Source organism: Colletotrichum truncatum (assembly GCF_014235925.2).
Source record: "Colletotrichum truncatum strain CMES1059 chromosome Unknown Contig_0008, whole genome shotgun sequence".
Taxonomy (NCBI): Eukaryota; Fungi; Ascomycota; class Sordariomycetes; order Glomerellales; family Glomerellaceae; genus Colletotrichum; species Colletotrichum truncatum.
In genome coordinates this window covers 1,138,403-1,163,337 of record NW_027222405.1, presented here as the reverse complement: position 1 = coordinate 1,163,337, position 24,935 = coordinate 1,138,403, and the positions used below count along the sequence as shown (strand labels likewise).

Genomic DNA, 24,935 nt, shown 5'->3' with positions numbered 1-24,935 from the left:
CAGCAGCAGCAACAAAATCCCGTTCCATTCTTTCAGCTCATTCAGCCAGCTCCAGCTCCTCGATTCAATTCCATTCGTCAGTTCGGTTCGGCTCTTATCCGAAATCGTCCCGTCCTGCAACTCTCCCACCATCGCCTCACAGAACCCCGTTAACATTTTTTATTTTACCTTTTCCATCTACCCACCGCCTCCCGCGTAATATTCCCATTTCCTTACCTTTGCCTGACCTTCCTTGTCGACCTTCTCACCCACCACCTTTACCATTTACTACCACCACTACCAACCACATCCACTTTCTTCCGTTCCCGAACCGACAAAAAAAAAAAAACACAACATTACTCAAATATTCAACACCACCGTCCCCTCACCTCCAGTAAACCTTCATCTCGAAAATCCGACGACGCATGAGGCCCCACGGAAATCACCGGAAAATCTGCGGCTCTGCGCTCACTCTTGAGTTGAGTGCATAGTTATCCCCTCGCCGCTGTTTCTCCCAGTCGCCCTCGAGACGGGACACGAGATATCTCCAGCATCCAGACCAGTCCAAGTCGTGCTGCTGGCCCCCCCGACCTGCCTTTCCAGGCTCCCGGGTCGGTGGACAGCAGAATCAGGCGCTGCGCATGCCTCGTGCCTCAAGCTCTTCGAAGCGACAGCAAGGCGCCGCCAACCAACGCGATACTAGGCACGAAAATGGTCTTGTAGGTCCTGCGAAGCGAGTTACCAACAAGAAGAGTCAGCCGAGCCTTTACCCCTCTGCCTCTGCCTCCAGCCTTCGTCTTCCCGACCAGAATGCAGATACCTCGGCACTCCCTTCACCCCTGCCCAACGGCTCTTCCAACGGACATACCAAGAACGCCACCCTCGCTGCCTCTCTCGACACCATGGCCCCCGACCACCGAAATGGCGACGCTACCGTAAGGCGAGCCTCGCTGGGAGGCTGCTCAGAGACCTCCTCCTCCGAGTCTCTGGCCTCCAACCTGGGCAACGGCGCTGTCGACACGAACCACCGTCAAATCGATGTCAACGCTACCAAGAACGCCGACGTGCACCGTGATCCTGGCGGCCCTGTCGAGTTCGCCGCCACTGTCCTGAGAGCTCTCCCCCTATACGACACCCTCGCCATCCTCATCCTCCTGATGCAGGTTCCTCCCGTCGCCCTCTCTGGTATCTACATGGTCTTTACGTTTCTCACCTTTGTGCCTCCCGTCACCACCAGTTCCGGAATGAACATTAACCTCGCCGAGATTTTCGACTACAACTCGACCATGCCCTCCCTTGTCACGGTACTTTGCATGGACGTTTTCATCCTGCTGGTCTGGCTGTTTTTGTGGCCGCCCATGCAGCTTGCCATACTCGACTTTGCAAAGCCCGTTATTGCCGCGACCCTCGGCGGTGGCTCCAATACGAGGGAAGGAGCATCAAGAAGTGTGACTACTTGTTTTCTCCTGGTCATAGGATCCCATCTGTTCCGCGGTTCACGGTTCCACTGGTCTCGAGCGACAAAATTCCTCCCTGCAAACTGGCGCTTCTCTCCTGATTCCGACGACCCGTTAGAATCATTTACCCGCGGCTTCGATAAGAGAGGACCGCATGGGTGGATCAAGAGCGTCCTGGCAATACATATATTGACGCAGGGCATAGTGCGGTATATTCGAGAGTGGTATTTGAGAAGAGAAAAGGGAAGCGCGTCAGCCCACAGCATAACAGATCCCGAGGCCGGCAAGTCGTACACCACCGACGCAGCGACGGAAACCGGATTTGCTACGCCCGACAGCGACGCAACCTTCCAACAAAATGCAACAGTATCAACTACAAAAAAGAAGCGAAAACAAAGCACGCAGGTGCGCCTCCAGCAGCCGTTATGGGCAGCTCTGGCAAGCACCAAGATTGTCATGGTCAAAGAGTACGAGTTATCGCACGCGACTTCCGAGTCAGCCGGCTCCAACGCTACCGACATACATAACCTGGGAAGTGCCCCCTTCGACAGCCAAGCCGAGCAGATTTGGATCTCCTACATTGGGCACGACGAAGTATGCTTTAACACCAGCCATTTCCCCGACAGCCCGAACATCGGAAACGGGCACGTTGCGAGGCCCGCGGGCGTCGACACGTCGAAGCCTTTCTATGTTCGGGTCAACAACGCCTTCTGGCAGCCGACACGCATTTACCGTATTCAGGACGAAGCCCAGCACGAGCAGACCGGCCACCACAGGTGGTGCGGAGACATCTACGGCCTGCGACCTTTGTCCAAGTATGTCTGTGAATTCGTTGACACCCACACGAACCGAGTCATCTTTTCCACCAGCATCCGAACCTCCTTCGCGCCGAACAAGGACCAGGAAGGGTCTATTAACCCGCCCGTGAGCACGCCCCAGTCTCTCCGCCCCGACTCGCCGGCGACGACGCTGAAGAGCACCATCAACGCCAACAGCGAGCGGCTGGCGGAGGAGAAATCGCGGCTCAAGGCACTGCGCAAGGAGTGGAAGAACAAGATTAGTTCGCTCAAGAAGGAAAACGAGAGGCTCGACAACATGATTCAGTCAGCGGGTGGCAACGACGAAAAGCACAGACAAAAGATTATCCAGCAGGAGAACACCAAAGCCCAGTGCGAGAAGGAGATTGCCCAGCTCGAAGCAGAGCTCAAGGCGTTTGAGAAAGCACCGGATGGACTCTACGAGCGCAGGAAACGGACGGAGAAGGACTGGTCCGCCGAGAAGGCCATTTTCGATGCTGCGTCGAAGGAGTTCAAGGACTTCAAAAACGCCATATCAAAGGCTGTGAAGGACAAGGAAGACGAGCAGTCCGGCATGCAGACAAAACGGAACAAGATTGCGGCGCGCATCGCCAAGGTCGACAACGAGCTTGGCCGGATCACTGACGCCAACAACCGCGGATTGGACGAGGCCGAACGGAGACGTCAGGCTCGCGTTGCCTGGCAGTCGGAGACGGCGCAAATCGAGAACAACTTCCGTGGTAGCATTGCAGACATCAAGGGCACCAACGCGCTCAAGCAGGAGCAGGTCAACGCTCTCCTGGGACAGCTTCAGACGTTCCACGAGTATATGAACAGCGCCACTGCCGCGTCTATGCCATTCGACATTCCCGATCGTCACCCCTTGCAGCCTCCGACCATGTCCTCGTACAACCCCGCCGCGCCCGCGTGGATGCCCCCTTCGGGCGCAACGTCACAGTTTGCGATTCCGGCAGCGTCGATGTGGCCGACGTCGGCGACAACCGCGCCCGGCTCAACATTACCGCTGCCCGCGACATCTGCGCACGCCGTCTGGGGCTTCCCGCCGCCGCACCAAAGCACGGTGTCCCTGAAGGCTAGAGGCCGCTCCTCATCCATGCTCAGCGACGTGTCCGGGTTTACGCAGTCCAGCAACGGCGACGACGACTTTTTGTCGCTCAACAACACGCCGGCGCATATGCAGACCGCGCACCGCACGCCTGTGACGTTTGCCTTTAGCAGACATCAACGGAGCGACGGGGCTGGCTCGGGCGGTAGCAGCGTGCACAGCGGAAGCGGTAGCGGCAGCGGCACCGGGAGCTTGCGGGATCCGGCGAGTCCGATTTGAGAGGTTTTGTCAAGTGTCTGTTTCTGTTTTAGTGTAGTCCGGCTTTCTCAGGCTGGGGATGGTGTTGCTGGATCATCCATGTCGGTCAGGTTGTTTGGTTGTTGATGTCTCTAATAAGCCAGGGATAAAGCCACCAGCGGCGGCTGAAGCGGATGTCGGTAGCGATTTCTCGAATGAAAAGTTGTGCTTTGTTTAGAACCCACCGTCTACGTGATGTGACGTCTTTTTACTAGTCTATCGTGATGGCGCTCTACGATGCTAACTAGCTACAACTCTCAGCGCGTCGGGCTGAAGAAGCACCAACTCATTTTGTGACACAGTGGCTGATTGTATAACGTAGTTGAGAACCAACTGACAACTGACATCGTAGGCAAGCTCGGCCCGGATTCCCCGAGGCATCAAGGAGGGGTGTCAGGGATAGATTAAAGCTAGGCAAAGCAGCTGTTGTTCATCCCAAGTCCCAACTCTTGGCTCGGAACCGCTCCGGTAGTTGACCGGCGGCATCAGCGACGGGCTGGGTTTTTTTTTTTTTTTTTTTTTTTTTTTTTATCGGCTTCTGTCTGTAGATTCCTACCTGTTTATTTAACGTTCTGGGCGACATGCAGCTAAGGTAGGTTGAGCAGCCAGTCTTGGCTTTTGTTCATGTACGGCGGCTCCTTGGTGTTCAGCCTGGAAAGTGTATTTTTATTTTTTCTTCTTTTTGAGGGGCAGTTTGCCGCGGGCGTGGTTAGTATGGAAAAATGTGGGACCCGCCTGGACTGCTAGAACCTTTCTACGAATACGGAGACGGAGACGGAGAACACTGAGAGGCGCTTAGAGGAGTGATGCGAGTGAAGGGTTCGGGGTCTCTAATAGTGGAATCAACCCGCTGGGCTTGTGTCATTTTGGATTTATGGGAAGAGAGACTGCATTACAGGTGAGACCATTCTCACGTGCGGTTGTTCTGAAGAATCCCGAGGAAGAAGAGAAGTGGGCTTTTTTTTTTTCCTTCTCGCCCAGTAGTTTCGTATGCGTGTTTTCCTTGGTAGAGAGGCATGAGAGTGCAAAAGACCCCTCTGTGGAATCCAATCATCGAGGCCGTCGCTGGGTATGCGCGGGTGGTTGGTGTTCCTCGTTTATACCTGTTCGGGGTTTATTTTGACTCACTGCCGGGGTCTCATCCCAGACATTCGTTCACATGCTTTGTCAAACATTTTTTAACATTGGAGCAGATAGAACCTGTAAATTGCGAACCAAACGAACGAACCGGGGACACAACATGGAGGAGGCAAGGGGTGAAGTTTCTAGCGAGGTCTTGTGCGGTAGCGTCGTTTTCTGGGCGGCTACGCGCATATGGACTGATTGTGAGGTGCGAAATGATTGGGCGTGGTAGTGGGAGTGGTGGTTGGGTTTTTTGAGGAGCACTTTTTTTTTTCGCCCATGCATTGCAGAGGTATACGGATACTGCATAGCAAAAAAGCATGGCGTAAAAAGAGAGACATGAGAAAAAGGCTTGATTCGGTGAGCCGAGTGTAAGTGCATTTGCACTTCTCCAATGAGCAAACGATCCACGGCAACCGGATCGGGGGTTTTTTCGCCTCCCCTCCCCCTAATGAATAGCATTTCTGATGGATGTCAGTGCTTTCTCCCCCCAGCTGGTAGGTTAGACGCAGTGGGCGGGCGCCTCGGAACTCAGCATTCGGCCTCGATTGGCGGTGTGGGGCCCGGCGGTCCCTGCGCGAAGAGCACCGGACTGGTGGGCTTAGCACGGCCGGAAGGGACGAATGGGAGGAGCGGGACGGGGGTGGGTGGAAGGTGCTTGCAGTGAATGAAGGTGGTGCTTTCCTACTTCTAGCTTCATTTAAGCGGATTTGCTTGGGAAGGCGCTGATGAGGAGAAAGGAGGGAAGGGCGGGGGGGCGTTCTGCCTACCACCTATGGCGTAGTTACCTCACTCAGTACTTCCTTCCCTTCAGTAGGGATGTCTTGGCTTTTGTGCATGAAGGAAAGGACCAACTGCGCTATTGAGGCACGAGGGAAGGAAGGAGGGGGGAAGGAAAGGGTGGACACGAGAGGATACGAAAGGACGGATTAAAACCGACACATGACGACTCTTTTTTTTTTTCCACCCTATATTTTGTCTTGTATCTGTTAATTCGGGATCCTTTTTTTTTTATTGCGCATGTGGCACAGCAGCATCTCAAACGAAAACATCATCGGGGTTTATGTCGTTCTTTTGCTCGTCGTCTAATTCACCCCAGTCGTGGATCCTTTGCATCTCCCATTTCGGCGTCGTCTTTACTTGTATTTCCCCTTTAAGGATTCTACTCGCACCACCCCATGGCTGAGCCTCGCTAGGAGCGGGTGGAGAAGATCGTTTTCGCCTCATCTGGTTGATCTCCAGATTTTCGGTACGGCCTCTACTGCGTTCATCCCGGCATCGAGTCGCGGCCGGAACACTCACGCCACAGACAGAGCACAAGCTCGCTCTCCACACCGAGGAAATCCACGGATGAAAGGGGATAACCGGACGGGGGCGCAGCTGCGGGCTGTTATTTCAGTGCGACATATGAAAAAAACGAACGAGTGACGACATCGTCGTTGGGTGTTTCGGGATCCCTCAGCTGCGCAAGGTCAATCAGTCGAAACCAAACCTTGGCCTTTACTCTGCCCGGGCCTCGTGCCCCGAGCTTGCACAGAACGAGTCACAGAAAAGACGGTAGACGCCTTATATACGTTGTACGCCGCGCCTTACGTCTTCCGGGGCAGACCGCTTAGCTTTGTGTCTCTTGGCGGTTCCTCGTGCCTGGAAGTTTGTTGCCCTCCAAGACAACAAATACAGCCGTCTTCCTCGCTTTTTGGGCCTGCAGTTTCCTGGTTCTTCTGTTACTCGCCAAGACCGAGATCTGGGATCTGCATTCGAGAAAACGGGAAACCCAGACTTCGACGGAGATTGATGTACCCGTTAAGATGGGGTTCTTCGACCGCAAAAAGGTCCGGAAGACGCCTCCGGGACCGGGACCGATGATCCGACCTGCTCATCCGCCTCCCCCGCCCTCGCAATATGCTGTCTCGGCCATGCAGACGCCTCAGCACTGGTCACAACACCAACAACACCAGCAGCAACCTCCACCCCCATATCACAGCCAGCAGCAGTATCCTGTTCAACCACCCCCGCGTCAGGACTGGTCTTCGGCACATCCACAAAGAAACCAATATCCTCAGCCCATCGTGGTTAACCAACACTATTACATCGCCCCTCCTAACGCGCAGCTCGCGCTCCCCGCGCCCCCGGGAAGCACTATCCCCCGCCCAGGGTCCGCGGCACCCACGCAAACATGCCCCCTCGGCCTAGACAAGTCCCTGGGCATCGACAAGCTCACAGGCTCTGTGGCGACACTGGCGAAGGACTTTACATCGCCCCAATTCTTCGAAGAGCCTAACTTCCACCCCCACGCAACCCAGCTCATCAACTCCACAGCCGCGTGCGTGGACCAGATTGCAGGCTGCTTCAACGATGTCATGACCATGATTGATGGCGAAAAGTTTTCGGGCCACGAGAAGGCTTTATTCACTTACCAGCAACAACCTCCCTCTCATTCTCACGCACTGGTAGAATATGAAACGAGAAGAGGGGGAAGTGGCGGGAAGAGCTCCTCAAGGAAGAAGAGCAAAGACCATTCGTCGTCAAAAGTGCAGAACGCGGGAGTCACAGCATCGGTCGTCTCGGGAAGCTATTTCTCCAAAGTGGACATGTACGCCAATGCGAGGCTGCCCACGAATCTTCCTCCTCTGCGTCTGTATGTTCACTCCCAGCCCTTTGAAGTAAAGAGGGAAACTGACAGTCCATAGATATATGCCGACATGGCCCCTCCTGTGCATGGCTGCACAGTACGCGGAACGGGTCTACGACAGACCAAAAGGCGCGGAGCGTGACACACATGTTCAGGCAGACTGGAAGAATGGCACTAAGGCCATGGTGATCAAGTCGGTACCGATGGACCACATGAACACCATTGTCTTCGCTATCCGCGGGTCTGCGACCTTCATGGACTGGGCTGTCAACCTCAACACGGCACTCGCGTCTCCCGTAAACTTCCTAGACGACCCGGGTAACTTCTGTCACGCTGGATTCCTTACTGTCGCGCGCAAGATGATCCGTCCTGTTGCTGCGCGTCTGCGTCAGCTTCTTGAGGAGGACCCCTCCCGAAGCGCTTATTCGTTGCTCATTACCGGCCACTCCGCGGGCGGCGCTGTCGCAAGTCTACTCTACAGTCACATGCTCGCAACAACATCGCAAGCACAAAGTGAGCTAAATCTGTTGACGGGGTGCTTCAAGCGCGTTCACTGCGTCACTTTTGGCACGCCGCCCGTCAGCCTCCTCCCACTCACCAAGCCCGATCGCCCGGAGCTGAGGAAGAGCCTGTTCATGACGTTTGTGAACGAAGGTGACCCAATCGCGCGAGCGGACAAGGCCTATGTGAAATCGCTCTTAGAGCTACTGGCATTGCCTGCGCCAGCCGGCTTGCCGAGGTCTCATGGTTTAAACACGCAGGTAGAAAAGGAAAGGAAGAGCTCGAGGGGCATCGTGGCCAAGGCGAGCAAGATCACGTTACGGCCGAAGGAGAGCAGTGCAGTTTTGAGCGCTGCCCCCACAGACAGCAATAGCAGAAGGCACTTGCCAGTGTGGGAACTGCCGCCGTGCACGCTGAGCTCGCCCGGCAGGATCGTGGTCCTCAGGGGCGGGGATGCCAAGGCAAGGGTTAAGGACAGGAAGACGGTCGAAGAGAGGCTGAACGAGGGGGTCATTGCGCAGACTGTCAGCGAAGAACAGTTGCGCGGCGTCATATGGGGAGATCCCGTGTGTCATGTCATGAAGCTTTATTCTGGAAGGATTGAGACGTTGGCTGTCGGAGCTGTCACGGGGAGGCATGGCTGAGGACATCTTGGGTGTCATAGGCGTTCGGGGGTTGATACCATTGCTATTTGGTGCGATACGTTTATGAGTTATGATCAATTTCAAAATATACAGTCATGATACTTGATAACTTTTTCGTGCTTCGTGCTTTTCCTAAAGTCTCTTGGTTGTTCGTATTCTACCAAACGAAATCGCTTTCCCTGATGGGCCATGCTAGATGGCGAAAGACTGCAAGCTTTCAGAATATAATTATACATGAATCATCTTCTCTGGCAAAGGCGAACCCACTAACGACTATGATACCCCGTCGAGAACCAAAGCAACCTAATAAACGGGACACGCAGTTCCAGAGTTCATAAGCTGACAAGTCAGCGCGAGACCGCTATCACCATGCGCGACAGCAGTGCCGCCGCCACTATAAAAGCAAATACGGGTCAGCATTTCAAGTCTATAGAGATTCCTCAATTGTGACAACCACGTCGAGCGACGGCGGAGAAGAAGAAAAGGACATACCACATGTTCCCGCTGCAGCACTTGTTCTTGATGTAACCCGTGACCCAGCCGGCCTCCCAGTTGGACACGTGCGTGTTCTGCGACCAGTACGCGTTGTAGATGCAGATCTTGGCCGACCCCCACTGGAAGGTGACGGTCTGGTGGTGGCCGACGTAGGTCATGTCGTTGGGGCCGATCTTCTGCAGCTGGGCCGAGAGCGTGGCGGCGTCGTTTGTGCCGAAGGACTGGCCCGATTCGCCGCAGTAGTCGCGCTTCTCGATGGTCTGTTCGGGTTCGGCGTCGGCGTCGGCGTCTACCTGGGTTGTGCTGTTGAGAGGGGCGTAGACGCGGAGGATGACGCCCGAGTCCAGGGTTTTCTCGGAGATTACTTCCGGGGTCGTGGACGCCGGGACGGCGGCCGCGAGGGCTTGGAGTGGGAGGAGGGCCTGGGCGGCGGCTGTGAGGGATTGGAAGCGCATTTTGGATGTGTTGGGTGGGGGATGTGTCGTGGTCTACGAGGGTATGGCTTTTTGTTGCTGGAAGAGGTTCTTGGTTTGGTTGTAGTTTTGCCCTTCTTATACTTTGTCTTAGCATCATACCATCTGTCGATAGTCTGAAAATCTATAGGTTTGAATCCCACTTGGGCCAACAGTAAGCACGACGCCTCATGTTTGGATTCCATGGGCGTTGGGAATGTGTTGTGCTCCGCCAGAAACCTGTACCGCGGCCCGCTCCGGCCAGGCGTGCAGATTCATCTAAATCTGCGGACGCAGGTCTCGCCCGAGATGTGAGCTGAGACCCGCCAATGTATACAGGAATTCGGCCACTTCGGCTGGGGGTGCTGAGTAAGTGACGTGGTGAACCACCCTTGCAAAGCGGGATAAGTATGTGGCGAGGCCCCACGGCCGTCGTAGAGTTTGGCTTGATACGGGTGCTTCAAAGGATAGGGCGTCGGGGGTTGAATGGTCTCGTTCTGGTATGGAGCCGCGGCGTGTTACTAAGGCGAGATGGGATTTTTTGTATGATTATCCACATTTTCCCGTATTTGCGAGATGCGTGCTGATCTTACAAATATTACTAAACTGTGAGAGATCATGTTAATAGTAAGCATACTTGACTATAGACGCCTGTCAAATCTATTCGGCTGCCTAAGATGCCTTGGAAAATGTTAGTTAGGTGGATGGGTGAGAGTGATCTGGAAGTAAAGATGTAGTATCACGTGGCGATGCCAATAAGGGAAGAGTCGTGCGTGGTAGCATGGCTACCAGATTGTGTCTTATGAGGACTACCTAGTAGGTGTGATAAGAGCGGAATGGGTTATAAAAGAAACAAAAGGTGTAATTTGATACCTACCTTGTGAAAGGAACATCATAAGAAGTACTATATGTACACATGTGTAAGAGGCACGCCATTTTGTCATAACCGATATAAAAAGTTTGGATTGATATTCATGAATAACGTAAAGCAGCCAGAAACCGTTGATTATGAAAAATGCGATACGTCAGAGACCAAAACGCCTCATCCCTTCTATGTGCCGCTTTACCCATTCATATAAACATCGATCCTCCGTTTCTGCCCATATGTGCACATAACCGCAGGTGTTCGGTTTCAATAATACGATATGTACCAAAGTTTACCGTCAAACAGCATCCCTCGAAAACTCCCCGGGGCTTTAACCACCTCCTCCCTTCCAGTTTCATAGCCACCTGGGTGTACTCGTACGGATTCCTGTGGAATCAAGTTTGAAGGTCGGGTGGTGCGGCTGGCTGGGTTTACTGGAAGAACTCCTTTCAACGCCGCCTTATTCCGCATAAGCCGCGCCCAGTGCTCTTTGGATGACTCCCGTGGGTGTCTTTCAATCAAACCGCTGATGACCAATTCGGCCTTGATGGGCCCGCCCCATTTGAACGATTTGAGGCTCTCCTCGCTGTCCTGTCCATGATTACAGCCTGCCTTCAGCTTCTTTTGGTCCGTGAATCGATCAACCAACAGCCAATGCAGAATACTCGTGTTATTTTTCGCGAGCTCGTAGGCCGACCTGAAGCCGTTCGGTCCGGCGTATGAAAGTGCCGCTCCATGACGAACAAGAAACTCCACAGATTGCTTCTGTCCAGCCACACAAGCTGCCATCAAAGCTGATCCAAGAGGACATCCTTCTGAATCCAGATCGGAACCCAAGTCCAGGAGATTCTCCATCATAGACACAAGACCGCGCGATGCTGACTTGCACAATGGGCTCCATGCACCACGTGGCGTGAGGTTTGCAAAATCCTTGAGTGTCTGATATTGGTACTTCCTCCGGATTAGTTTGTATGCAGTGGTGAGCCAAGGATAATGAACCGACGACTCAGCGTCCCAGGGAAATGGCTTGCTATCTTCCAACCGAATGTCCATATTCAGTAGGAGTGATATGGCAGAAGATTGGCATATGGCTGTGTGAAATGCCGAGGAGCCGACAAGGTTCGATCTGTGAGGGTCAAGGCCGAGATTCACCAGCTCTCCAAAAACTTCGGTGTTCCCTTCAAAGCTATTCGGCAAGGTTTGGAGAAGGGAAAAAGATCGATAGTCCAGAGCCCGAATATCAGCCTTCGCGGCGACCAGAGCCCGAAGGATAGGTAATCGCCTGTTGTATGCCGCTTGCAAGATTGGAGTTTGGCCCAAGCCGTTTCGGCACTCAATGTTTGCTCCCTTACTTATCAAGTATAATCCGACACTGCAGTTAGGATCACTCTGTGAATTCTGGGCCGACATCGCGTAGTGCAGTGGTGTATGCGAGGTTCCTGCGTCCATGGCGTTGACATCGGCCCCATTTTCAAGCAGCACTTGAACAGCTGCCAAGTTGCCACGCCATGCGGCCTGATGTAAAGGTGTCCTTCCACCCGAGTCTACCTCGTTGACAACCGCGGAAAGCAATGCGTCAGGGGCAAGATTGTGGATTTTCCTGGATCCCTTCATTAGATTTCATGTAGAAACGAATGGCTAATGCTGAACCACTCACCCATAATGCTCATGGTTCTCCCATATATGTTTCAGAAGAACTCCCAAACCATGCAGGTTGTTTTTCGTCAAGATTGAGTGTACCAAGGGCGACTCTCCTAAAACCTTTCCTCCGTTCTTCATGTAGTTCTCCAAACCTTCAGGTAAAACTTCTACCATATTGGGGTTTTGTAATAACATGTAGATTGCCGGGAAGACAGGTGAAAAATGGCAAACTGTCTGGATTATGGATGCTCCCTCACGCAAGATCCATCTGATAATCTCGATTCTCCCGAGTTCAATCGCTTTGATAAGGGGCGAGCAGCCGCCACAGCTGTTTAGAGAAATCTCTAGAGAACAGCCGTTATTGAATATTTCTTTGCATCTGTTCAGATCGTTTCGATGTATGGCATCTTCGAATGCTCCAGCTAACGCTCTGTTACGCAATCTTGTAGCGGCAGGTACAATTTCCCGAGCAGCGGAGCTGTCTCCAGACGTTGAGCTAGACTCGATTGACTGTAGCCAGTCAGCCATGACTTCGTCATTGGCTTGATAGGCGTAAAAGGCTGGCATAATTCCCAAAAAGTTGGGAAACGGTTGGCAGCCTGCCTCAACAAGAGCTTTTGCGACATCCAAAGTCTGGCTTTCGGCCGCAAGGTGCAGCGGCGAGTCTCCATCCTTTGTGCGGGCATTGACATCACAGCCGCGAGCACACAAATACCTGACGGCGCTGAGGTGCCCTTGCAAAGCCGCGACATGCAAAGGAGTATACCAATCATCGCATTTCACGTTGAGGTTTTCCAAAAGGCCATTGTCGATGTAGAAACTCAGTGTGTCGACGGAGCCACCTGAAGCACTTAGATGTAATGCGCTAACTCCAGTGAGACGGTAGTCAGTCTCGCTGGTTTCTCCTGGAGATAGCCACAGGTGACTGGTAGCCTGCCAATTGATTCGGTCCTTGTCTCTGTCTGAGGCATGTATTTCGGCCAGCAGGGACACCGCACCGCAATATGCCGCAGCGAGAACTCCGTCAAATCCATAATGATTTGCCAGACTCGGATCCGCCCCATTTCTGAAAATCGCTGTGGCAATCTCTATCCGATTCTCCAGTAAGTGATGTACGAGAGGAGTTGAATAGGGACTTCCAGTCATGCGCAAATCCGGGTCTGCTCCTCGTTGGATGAGTGATTCGGCAATTGTCTCTGCTCCTGGGGCGTTCAGCCGGTGTAGCAGTGCCAGTCCATCACCTTCGAGGCTCGTTTCGTTCATTCGTAATTTGTCAGAATGGTCCAGGAGCAATCCCATCATTGCATCAAAGTCAAAGGGGCCGGGCGACCCTAAGCAGAATCTTTCCAGGACAGAGAATTCACCAACTCGCTGATGCACACTTATGCCTTTCTCAAGAAGTATCTTTGCAAGAGTGTAATCGTATGAATTCACAGCACCTTGTAGTAAGCGAATCATGAGGGACGAACGTTGCACCCTAGACCAGTATTTCGTCCGGTTGAGCACCTGACAGAGAAGATCGCTCGATACTGGTGAAAGATCCAAGAGGTGTTGGAAGGGTTCAAAGGGACTCAGGAGCGGAAGAAGGCCGCATTGTTGAGAACAAGACTCGAAGGCTTCCAAGTACCCAAGACGTAGCAAGGAACTGCCTGCCAATCCAAGAGCAGTTTCTGGATCTTCTTCGGAATATTTTCCTTTCTTTTTAAACGCTCTGACATTTGATACTATTTTTGACGTGAAATATTCCCAAGTGTTATCTTTGTTGTGGTTGGCTGCAAACAGATCTGAGATGGACAATTCATCAAGTATCGCGGGATCTGGACTGACTATCGAGTCAGTGGTTAGGCAGGCGTCCAGGTAAGATTGCAATGGCGTTTTGCCGAGAACGTGATAACCACAAGCCGTAGGATACAGGTACTTCAGTCGGCGGATGAAGTGAACCGTTGATTTGGTTCCCAGAAAGTACAAAGGATTTTCCTCTTCTTTTAGACAGAAGTCAATCCCTGTCTGGAGAAGAAACTCAAAGATGCCTTCGTCATTTGCCCGAGCAGCTAGTAGTAACACTGACTCTGGGCTTTTTACCACTGCCGGTGTGATTTCGACCTCCTCGGTAAAGATCAATGCAGATTGTAGATATTCTTCTTCAAGTGACAGAGAAAAGGGGGTGTATCCGGCATTGTTTTCGGACTCCATGGCCGTCTTGACGTCGTCGGGCGAGTGGTGTTTCAGTAGGGCTTTGAGACGAACTGGCGAGTCCATATTGATATGTAAAGCGTTGCACCCCTCCAGGTCTTGGGATACACAACTAGCGCCACTGGTAGCGAGTAAATGGGCTAACTCATCGAAAATCTTCGACTCTTCCTCAGTCTTCTCTTCGTCCTGGATCGACCAGTTCCAATTATGGAGCGGCTGCTGCCCGTTCAAATTGAGCTTGAGGACGTCGCAACGTTGATCAAGTAGGAGCTTGATAATTTCAAGGCTATCAGTGCAGCGCTCTCGGACAAGTGCCAAGTGTAACAACGTGTCTCCGTCACTATCTGAGATGGCCGAAGCCTCCACGCGAGGGTCGCGCAATATCCTCTGAAGGGCTTGCAGATTTCCAACTTCAACTGCTGCAATGGCCTGGTTTGCTAGGCCATCTTCTGTTAGAGTAACTCTCGTATCGATTGTTGTGGCGTCAAATGTGAAGTCTAGCTCCAGGAATAACGCCTGTTCCCATGCTATTGAGCATAGACGAAGATGTGTTGGAGACTGATTGACAGATCGATCCAGCACATCGATAAACGGCTTTAGACTGTCTTGGTATTGATCTTCGAACAAGTCCAGTAGCTCGTCCATGATTTCCTGTGCACTTTGAATGTCGGTCTCCTCGAGCGGCACACCTCGTTCAATCAAGGTCATGGGAACGAATAAAGTGTATGACTGGCGTGCCACTGAAAGTGCAGCCTGAAATAGACTTTTGCCCTGGAATGGAAAGCTGCATTTGAAGTCTATTGAAGCCCCAGATTCGGCCAGAAGATTTATTGTCTCAGCAGTAGCAGCAACTTCGTAGCTGGGTTCCGGGTTGGGGACGAACCATTCCAGGTATCTATCGCCGTAAATATCCAACTTGGTAGTCACAAATAGCAAGCCCTGAACTGCGCACTGCATAGGAGTGCCTACAGGACTTTTGAGGTTGACATCCATTTTGTGCTCCAATAAGAATGAACAGATTTGTGGCAAGGATAAAGCGGCTGCTAGATGCAGTGGCGTGAAATGAGGGTCGGTAATGAGCGGTGCAATATCATCAGTGTCCAAGCCTGAGTTTTCGCTGTTGAATTCAGCTAGGCTGATCGCACAGGGTGTGAAGTAGGTTGTCTTGCGTGGGTGGAAAAGAGCTTTTGCAAGATTGATAACCCGTGGGTTTTCCCACTCATTCCTCGCATACACGGGCCATAGCCAGGCGCAGTGCCTATAGGCCTTGAATTCTCCCAATATTTCCCTCTCACAAGTTTCGTACAACTCAATGTCGATTTTGAACCGATCCAAGTTCTTGAGTTGAAGAAACTTGAGGCATTCAACAGCCAACAAAGAATAGGCGCGGGATTTGGAGATGCGAAAAGCCTCGAGAGATTCGTTTGGTAAGGAGCCGCTCTCAAGGTATTCCTGTACAGAAAAATGAGAGAACTCAAAAACTTTTCCATCAGTTGATTTTCGAATAAGGCTACTGCAGTATTTCGTTATAGCCTCCTCTCGTATGATGGATCGGGGGTGAAGAAATGTTCCCGGTTCCGGAACAGAAAGTATCTCCCTCAGCTCATCAATATCGAGGGGCACCGACGCGTATGCGATGCAGTGCAGAGCGAGTTGGACAATCCGTTGTTTGCTTTGTGGGACCCTTTCCAAGATACGAGCATACGTCTCGTCAAGATTGGGGGGAAGGGTCTTGAGTGCGTCACGGCATTGTTGATCCGAGTCACACTCCCCAAGGTGGTCCAATTGACAGGCTACCCATCGAAACCTTGAAGACTTGATCAGCAAATTCGAAACAAGAATTGAATGGTGGCAGAAGAACTCACATTCCTTTCGCGCCATTAATCAAACCGTCAAGGATCTCTCCCTTTAAGTCTGGACCATCAATGCGTAGCCTCCGATTCCGTATTCTTTCCTCAATCTCTGCCGTAACGTACTCTGTAATGTCCTCCTTATGGGCTGCGATTTCAATCGTGACAAAGTCTTCTTCCAGGCGATCTCGAATTTCATCTTCGTTACGGCTCAAAAGGGCCATAGAGACATTCTCAGTCTCTTCTGAAATATCAAACAGGGTATCGACGACGTCTTCTGTGAGCTTGCCGCACTCGTCAAGCCCATCAATAACCAAGAAAACTTGACCGTACAGCTCAATCATCTCTTTGAGGAGCCTCTCCAGTCCTATGGCATTGGGAGATTTGGGCAAGCCTCTCAGCGGATGTAGCTCTTGATAGTAACGCTCTAGCATTTCATATGCTTCCTCCTTCTGGATGGCGAGTTGGTAGACAAGAGCCCCTAGAATAGTTTCAATGGCCTGAGTACTTGAATCTTTGTAGTCGCAGAAGAAGAACGCGGATGCTTTCGTTTCCGTGCTCTCTGCCAAGACCGCTTGTATTATGGATCCAGCCAGTACCGTTTTCCCAGCGCCTGGGATGCCTTTCAGCCATAACCTCGAGTTTGGAGTCGATAACCAGTGCTGGAACTCAGGAAGTGGGTTAAGCCAAAGTCCGGTTCTTGGATGCCGTAGTTGAAGACTCATATCGTAGTTCTTCTGGGGGTTGTATTTCAGAAAGAATTCTAGGACCTTGCGCCGTTTTGCATCCTGCTGAATACGACTGTTGATCTGACGAGTCTCCTTGAGCTCGGAAAGAGTCTCTGCATGATGACGTTCCTCCTGTGCCAACAGTCGCAGCATCGCATCCATGGAGTTAGCAGATAAAGCTAGGTTGATGTTCTCCTTGTGTCGGCTTAGCTCCTCGAGCCATCCCTTCACTAGTTCTGTCTTGAACGGCCACATGAGCTTTTGTTTCAAAGGGTTGTCCAGCTTTTTCAATTTCTTGTCCATTTCCGCCAGAGTAGCGTTGCACGCTTCAATGTGATGTATTCGGAGGTTTTTGTCGAATAATTCATCTTCCAGCGACCTAGCTAGTCGAGATAGACTGTTGAGGGAACCGCCAAGAAGATTGATTTCTCTAGAGAGATCCTGAATCTCTTTTTCGGCATTTTTGACCGACCTCCCATACTTGACCAACCGGTCGAAAACAATATCGGCCAAGGTAACTAGTCCCGCAATACTTGCGGCGATTGATAATGGATCTGCCATGATGAAAATGCAATTGCGAACTCGGTCGCTCAGAGCCCTCAGGGCATCGCGATAGTTGAGCGCTTAAAGTGCGTCTGTGGAACGGAATGCGGGACAAGTCAACTACTTATCACACCCATCTTCCTAAGATCCTTGCACTGGGGGCGACTTCGGGCATATTGACATGTAGCTATGCCCTCGTGGCGCAGCACAGGGAGGTACACCTGACTCCAAAAAGGACTGGCAGACGCATGCATGTACTTGAAAAAACGGCTTGTAGGCAGAAGAAGAGGATAAACCACCCTTGAATGGCATGAGCCACTTTTAGATAAGGCTGTCGAACCATATTACGACAGTTGCCGACCAAGCCTACAGCCTGCAACAACCAAGTGCCAAAGGTAGTAATTAAAGGCTGTCGTCAGCGTTCAGTTTGCATGATCGGGCTGAGCATACAGTCCCCGAGGCATACCTTTCGGGTAAGGCTGTCAACAAGGTGGGTGGGTTGGCCACTTGGAGGCGATAGCTATTGAAAGAGGCGCATTTATGCATGTAAGATGGAAGCCCCCTCGTTTCTGCATGTCTAAAAAGGTTGCGGGGCAGCACTGCCAGGCTTGACTCAGGATGAGGGGCGATTGAAAGGGACATGATAAAAGAAAACGGTAATTGGTCTATGATTTTCCATCGGAGCACTGGGATAACATGTCTAAGGAAGATGTGTATTTTTTCTGAAAAGCAACCAAAGCTTTCACAGCGATTGAAGAAGAATAGCAAAACAAAACTGCCATATTACGACTATTTGAGATCTTAATAAGAAACAAATGGCGTAGTCAGAATCAAGTAACTAACATAATGCTCATGACTGTAAACCGGAGAGACAAAGAATATTGTGTCTGGAAAATTGACACCTGTGCCAGAGTCTGCAATAACCATCGATTGTTATGACGAGTGATCTGCAAAACGATCAAGTATAAACGTGTTCATTTAGTTTGTTCAATACAACTGACTGGGATGAATTGAGGTGCGAATAGCTGCGACTATGGTTTATTCATTGGTTGATCTGGCGTTCGAACCGAAGACACCATCTTTAAAAGTTTCAAGTGTAATTTCGTCGATATCGTACTATTATCAACCATGTTTGGTCCAAATACCGCCCGTATTGTTCCGCCACCTCAACGTCATGTCCAAGGTGGGAGTAGCCATGCCTTTTCCTTTTGCCGCCTAGATGCCACCCGATTGAACCGCTATTAGGATATCATACATGAGTTTCCAGACTTCATGAGAAAGAAAGGAAAAAAAAAGAGGTTATATTCCCTCAGTTAGTATTCATCGTCATCCTGCTCGTCATCAGACTCTCCCTCGTCAGCCATGTTCATAAACATGCCGTTCTCGTCGTCCTCGTCTTCCTCATCCTCTTCGTCATCGTCATCCTCGTCGACAACGCTGCCCTCAGAATCTTCCGGCTCAGATTCGATAGGATTCCGTCTACGATGTGCCATGAGTTTCTGAGCGAGTGACAATTTCTTCGGCGGTGCTTCCCCTTCTTCCGAGGTTTCCTCGTCAGAGTCCTCCTCATCAGGTATCGGGTTTCGACGGCGGTTGTTCTGAAGTTTTTCGGCAAGAGACATTGGTCTCTTCGATCCCGCAGGCTCGTCTTCTGAATCTGAACCTTCTTTCAGATCGGTGGTGCCAACTTCAGCACCGCCCTCATCTTCATCCTCGTCCTCGTCGTCAGAGGGCAGTACTCGAGCACGACGACCAACAGAACGAGCGGGTTTTGTTGTCTCTTCTTCCTCGTCATCATCCTCGTCGTCTGATAGAATGACGCGGCGGGACCGGACAGTGTTTTGAGAGGGTTTTGCCTCCTCTTCCTCCTCCTCTTCATCTTCTTCATCAGAGACCACCATTGCTGAACGGCGGGTTGCGCCACGAGCGGACCGCTCCACTTCCTCGTCCTCATCTTCGTCATCTGACGACATGATGGCTCGCCCACCTCTTCGGTGTCGGTTACCTCCAACAGAATTCGGCTCTGGCCCATCGGCTAGAATACTACCATCCTCATCCCTCAGCGGGGAGAAGCCGCCAAAGTCAGAAGCACCGCCTTCCTCTTCGTCCTCGCTGTCCTCTCGGTTATCAATTAACAGATCATCCTCATCCTCGTTAACAGATTCTTCATCGATAGTAGCGTCATCGATATCGTCGCTCTCATACTCATTTTGATCCGTGTCTTCGTCTTCCTCCGATGATTCTTCTTGTTCGTCTTCATCCTCACTCGGTGTATCGCCGGCAGCCTTCCCGTGTTTAGCCAAGAATGCTGGAAATCGGTCTGCAGCATCCCAGCCAAAACAGGTCATTCGCCAAAAGTCGATTCCACGGAGTTTCTCAATAACGTTATCCTTTACCATTTCCGCAAGCTCTTCGTCACCCTCTCGTGCCTCCTCAAGCTCGTCTAAAGCCTCGCCGGCATCGGCATTCTCAGACGCGTGTTTCTCAGCAAAGTCACGATGTTTGTCAACATCCGGCCAGCAGTAGACAAAATGCAGGTCTTCGCCCACACGAAAATCTTTCTGTAGTTGCTGGATCTCGTAGCGATGGATTTCGTCTGAGGCGCACCACCGCAGTCTAAGCGGCGCACGACCCTCGTTGTGCCATTCGAATTTGAAAACGTTGACTAGGTTGGGAAAGGCGGTAAAAATGCGTAGCTCCATTGCGTTCAGATGAGGAATGTCCAGTGCCAGGTTGAGGATATTCTCCGAGAAGCCTCTGACGAATGCGTTGTGATTCCACGACTTTCTATGCCCGTTGAGGTGAATGACATCGCGCTTTTTGTTGACGTGTATTATACGGCGGCCTTGGCGAATGGCAAGTGTATCTGGAAAGGCCTTGAGTGCGATCTCACGACTCTCTTGATGAACACCGAGCATGGCGTTTACCGGGTGTATTTGGTTCTCTAAAACGGCGCCTTCCCAAATGACGTCCTGTTGGGGACTGCAGAGGATCTGGAATGAGAGAACGCGCGGTGAAGAGTGAAGGTCTGGACAGAAGAACTGCCAAATTCGATGCCTCAGTTCGATAGGGAGCTTCTTGAATTGAGTGAAAACGGCACGAGGGCCGCCATGACGACCACCCCTCCTCCCAGGAATAGAATCTTCATCCGAATCAGAATCGGATGAATCGCTGTCAGACTCGGAGCCGCTCTCCCCAGATTCTGATGCTTCAACGTCGAGGAAGCCATGGCCTTGCTGGTCTTCATCTGAACCAGAATCGACGGATGATTCTGAATCAGATGCATCGTTCTGCACAAGACCGACACCTTCGGCAGTGGACTCATCTGATGATTCTGGCATTTTCGTCGATATTTTTGTTGGGCTGTAAAAACTTTTTTCGTTTGCCAAAGGTTCTGTTTCTTGAGCTGCGTCGTTGGGGTGAGACGCGATCGGGGAACGGCGACAAAAGCACCGAATGGAATTTGATGCGCGCCATCACGTGCGTGGCGCATGGGCCATTTAGTGGGCCCGCTCCAGTCCCAAATGACCACCAATACAGAGGAATTGAATACTAATTAAGGTATGTACAGGATAGCTTAGTATGGATAACAAAGAATCAATGACGGCTTGATCAACTAGATGGTGCCTAGCCTATGAAAGGACGACACAGGAATATCAATGATCAAATAATCCCATAGTTTCCCCTTCATCGTTTTCTTTTTATTCCTCTTTCCCCACTCTAACTTGTATTCTGCTCATAGCCCCGCGATAACTGGCCTTAAACTAGCCAACAATATCGCTTGATCTCAACCTTCACATCCACTCATCAAAACCGGTCCACACCAAAAGCTCCATAAACCAAAAAATCCCTCAGCTTCTCAACTCACAGAGACACAACATCTCAACATCCCCGATGGCACAATTGGCTAGCGCGTCAGACTGTTAATCTGGAGGTTGGTGGTTCGAGCCCACCTCGGGGAGTTTCAGTGGTTAAATCCCACTCAAGAGTTGAGTGATTACCTTTTTGGGTTTTTCAACACAAAAAAATCTGTTTTGATTATGGCTGTAATGACCTTGGAGCACCGGTTTATCTGATGGGATTGCCTGCCTCCTTCGATTGGTTGGTCCAGTCGGTCAACCTCAACATCATTCTATACATTGACATGCTCCTGGTAGCCATGTTTTTCAGACTAGAAATCCCTTGATATTGTACCAATATAGTTGAATAAGCTTGAATACTTACAATAACTCACCGAAACTTGCTTGGTGTAGCCTTCATTGGCTAGCTTGAGGCGCTTCTCATACCGCTACTTCTCGAACCCAAAATCATCCCAGTTTATCACCAACAATAGCTGGGGAATAGGTCCTACCACATGGACTGAACAACGTTGCTACCTTCTCCTTTTGTAAGGCAGCCCATCCAGATACGTACTGAGCCGTAGTATCCAGGAAAAACATCGTGTGCCCAATATATCAGGTCTTCCACCTAAAGAGAATGCCGCTCTCACCAGTAGTTACACACACAAGCAACTGGTGAATATTACCATCCCCTAAAAAGTTTAGGATCTCAGAAACGCAATGAGACCAGCCACAACGGCAGAACATGCAAGCAATTGCCGGTGTAGGTCCAACCTCTTCCAGTCTTCAGCCCATTGGTGGACATCCTCGTAGCTGGAGCCCGAAAATAAATTGTCGTCCTTCTTTCCCCGCTGAACTACGCGCTCGTGCTCGGCCAAAAGCTTATCATTTACAGGAAACACTCTGAGTTGAGTGTACGGCGCAACAAACCCCATTAGAACCGACGCTGCAAGGTTGAAGGGGAAGGCAGGGCTTTTGACGCCATCTAGTAAGAAATAGTAAGCCCTGTTAGCTGGTTTTCAGGTAGTATCTCAGTTCAAATAAGAGATTAAAATGAAGCAAAAGACAAAGGGCAGGAACCCACTTTTCCAAGCAAGGAAACCGAAGACAGCTGCCGTGCTCGTCACCATTGCGGGGCCGTACTTCCGGCCGAAGTCCCACCCGCGAAACCAGTGCTCGACGATGGTATCCTTATCCCGGAGCTGAAGAATGTTATGCATAGCAATTTTGTCGCTTGCCCAGTGATAACCTAAAGCTTTCAGGTGAGCTTTCTTAGGCTTCTAAATAGTGGCATCCTTAGTTTTCCCTCACCTGCAAGATGTGCAGCTTCTACCAGGTTAACCAGCTGGAGCACCCGGGTCCAGTCAGTGTTGTCCGCCATTTTGAAATGGGAAATGATGCGGAAAGCGCCTATTTGAGAGATGCAGGTGTGGTGAGAAGTGGAGAGCTTGAAGTTGGATGAACAACCTGCCACTGACTCGACTGAGCCATCGATGTCTCTTGATCACAAAAAGCCACCTTCTTAAAGGTAAGTCAGTAATTGAACGAGCCGGGTGACGTCTGATTTGAGTATTGAGTTCATCCCACTTGAGCCGAAGGGCAACTGAGATACCCCAGTAGCCTTGATAATCATTTGCGTCAGTACCACCTGGCCGGAACCAATTTATGTCACCTGGGCCGACATCCCACCGGCATGCTGGGGGTCGGTCGTAGGCGCGGGAGCCGACAAGGCGCGCCCGTCCAGAATTTTCAGCCCCACTACCCAGACAACTGAAGATCCATTCTTACCTTGGATGTCAAAGGCTTTGGAAGTAACAAGACGGAGGGCAGCATCACGTGGGAGCGATTCGGTTTGCATCACGCTGGATATGTCAACCAGAATAGAGAACGAAGTCTTGTGGCAGCAATATTCCCGTCTATTTAGTGTTCTACAGAGTTATAATGAACTCCAGCTCCATTTAACGGCTCTAGCACAAATGGCTTAATACTCTCAATAAATTCCCTGTCGCTTTGCGAGTGCTTCATGCACCAGCACCAGATCGCCATTCCGAGGCATCGGTCCCAAGACAATAGCGGTAAAAGCGGCTTGTTATCCATCATCAATATTGCTCTGTCGCACATCTTGCTTATAATCAGTATGTCGTCTTCATCATCGTCGAGAAGCTCCGGATCAGTTGGTATCATGCCAGACCACTGGGCTGCGGGCCCATCCCACATCATCAATGGCATCGGGACATTGATTTTGAGCATGGCTGGCTCTGCGTTTCGAGATATTCGTAGTGCCGGGTATATAGTGATAAAAATGGCTTGAAGAACTAAGTGAATTTTGAATTGGAAAATGGCAAGACTGTTTGTGAACAACCTGTCAGCAATTGTTCGCGTAAGGACATGTACCCCGAGTTCTCTCCCCTGGAAGATAACACCGGGAAATCGGTATAGATTTCCTTGTTAGCACCTTTAGATGAACTCTAACAGGCTCATACCAACCGCCAGTGTTACGAGCTTTTCATGGAGACACTTTGGGCCGAAGATGACCTCTACGTACCGTTGATATAATTCTCGAAAAACCCAAGGGTATGCGTTGCTTCCATACAGCTGCGAGGCAGTGTTTATCTTCTGCTGGTCATAAACTCCTATTGCCTTGAAGATCTCGAGAAGCATGGCATGCGTCATCATCACATTCTCTATTGCCTTGTCCGCCCGATAGGGCACCAAGATTGTTGAAATCAATACAGCCTGAAGAATGGGTAATAGGTCTGATCGAGGAGATAGCAAGCCCTGTCTTGACTCCTCCAGCATGTCGAGCTGTGAACAAGCATGTTAGCCAATAATGCTGGAAGACAGCTGGGTCAAAGACCACCAAATCTATAGACCAGCTCAAGTGGTGATGGTCAAGAAACCACTGCAAGACTTACAAGCATGTTCCCCATCTCTTTTAGAAGGTGGTCATGAAATTTGATGGCAAGGTCCTTGTACTCGGGGACTGGCGAAAACCATAAGCCAACTGTGACTACGGCTTGTATCAACAGTTTTGGTTGAGAGGTGGACTCGAAACTCTCCCGATGTAGAAGTGGCCACTGGGGGTGAAAGTGTTCAAAGTAGACACTCTGCAATTGCCTCCTGACACCCTCATCGAGCATCGATCCAGAGACAAAGTCGAACATGTCGGTATCTGTCATCAACCCGAGTGGCATGGCCGTCTGCGTAAGCAAGCCGGCGGGCGGCATCCCTGGCATCATGGGTTCCATCAGGATGACCGGGTCGGGAGACGGCGTGCAGGCGGCTGCTAACAGGCTAGAACTGGGCGGGGATGATCTAACGGTCTTTAAAGACGATGGTTTGCCGCGTGGTTGCGGCCATTCGCAGGATTTTCCTTTTTCATGACACGTCGAACAGACGGGCTGTTGACCATCGCATCTCGTCTTCATACGGTGGCATGATACGCATGCTTGTGCCACTCGAGTTGGCGGGGCAGACGGGCCATGAAGGACCATGTGCCTGCGGAGAGTATCTCTGTTTTTTTTCAGTATCCAAGTGTTAGTCTAATGTGTTGATCGGAGCAAAGCCCGATCATTGTTTTTTCAAATCGGAAATTGACACCCGATTGCTGCACCACAACGACGAAGCCGCTCAAAACAACAAAAACGAGAAAAATCGACAGGTTTACCGTTTACATACCCTCTAGTAAATTTAGTACCACATGAAGGGCATTCAAATGAAGGTATTTTGGCGTGCTCCTTCTTATGCCGCGTAAGGTGCTCTTTGCGTAGATAGGAGCGGCCACAGCCCTCGTGATCGCAGGTGAACGGCATGCTGGGCACCACTAACGTACGA

General features: G+C 51.1%; 7 protein-coding genes across 7 annotated transcripts; 2 read left to right on the top strand and 5 right to left on the bottom strand.

The window, feature by feature from the left end:
• Positions 1-620: 620 nt before the first annotated feature.
• On the top strand, positions 621-3,578 carry CTRU02_211812 (ubiquitination network signaling protein; the record flags this gene model as incomplete). Its single annotated transcript, XM_036725462.1, has 1 exon — positions 621-3,578. One exon carries the CDS (start codon positions 621-623, stop codon positions 3,576-3,578), a length of 2,958 nt encoding a protein of 985 aa, XP_036582667.1.
• A 2,948-nt stretch (positions 3,579-6,526) lies between these two features.
• On the top strand, positions 6,527-8,495 carry CTRU02_211811 (lipase class 3; the record flags this gene model as incomplete). Its single annotated transcript, XM_036725461.1, has 2 exons — positions 6,527-7,356; positions 7,409-8,495. 2 exons carry the CDS (start codon positions 6,527-6,529, stop codon positions 8,493-8,495), a joined length of 1,917 nt encoding a protein of 638 aa, XP_036582666.1.
• A 303-nt stretch (positions 8,496-8,798) lies between these two features.
• On the bottom strand, positions 8,799-9,445 carry CTRU02_211810 (uncharacterized protein; the record flags this gene model as incomplete). The annotated part of the gene is made up of 2 exons (XM_036725460.1): positions 8,799-8,889; positions 8,988-9,445. The coding sequence occupies 2 exons, from the start codon at positions 9,443-9,445 to the stop codon at positions 8,799-8,801; spliced, it is 549 nt and encodes a 182-aa protein (XP_036582665.1).
• A 1,129-nt stretch (positions 9,446-10,574) lies between these two features.
• On the bottom strand, positions 10,575-17,280 carry CTRU02_211809 (ankyrin repeat protein; the record flags this gene model as incomplete). Its single annotated transcript, XM_036725459.1, has 3 exons — positions 10,575-11,907; positions 11,965-15,948; positions 16,007-17,280. 3 exons carry the CDS (start codon positions 17,278-17,280, stop codon positions 10,575-10,577), a joined length of 6,591 nt encoding a protein of 2,196 aa, XP_036582664.1.
• Positions 17,281-18,575: 1,295 nt separating this feature from the next.
• On the bottom strand, positions 18,576-20,603 carry CTRU02_211808 (uncharacterized protein; the record flags this gene model as incomplete). Its single annotated transcript, XM_036725458.1, has 1 exon — positions 18,576-20,603. The coding sequence occupies one exon, from the start codon at positions 20,601-20,603 to the stop codon at positions 18,576-18,578; it is 2,028 nt and encodes a 675-aa protein (XP_036582663.1).
• Positions 20,604-21,802: 1,199 nt separating this feature from the next.
• Positions 21,803-22,482, bottom strand: CTRU02_211807 (uncharacterized protein; the record flags this gene model as incomplete). Its single annotated transcript, XM_036725457.1, has 3 exons — positions 21,803-22,086; positions 22,186-22,350; positions 22,413-22,482. 3 exons carry the CDS (start codon positions 22,480-22,482, stop codon positions 21,803-21,805), a joined length of 519 nt encoding a protein of 172 aa, XP_036582662.1.
• Positions 22,483-23,021: 539 nt separating this feature from the next.
• CTRU02_211806 (C2H2 type zinc finger domain protein) lies at positions 23,022-24,913 on the bottom strand (the record flags this gene model as incomplete). Its single annotated transcript, XM_036725456.1, has 4 exons — positions 23,022-23,448; positions 23,647-23,906; positions 24,017-24,614; positions 24,780-24,913. The coding sequence occupies 4 exons, from the start codon at positions 24,911-24,913 to the stop codon at positions 23,022-23,024; spliced, it is 1,419 nt and encodes a 472-aa protein (XP_036582661.1).
• Positions 24,914-24,935: the final 22 nt, after the last annotated feature.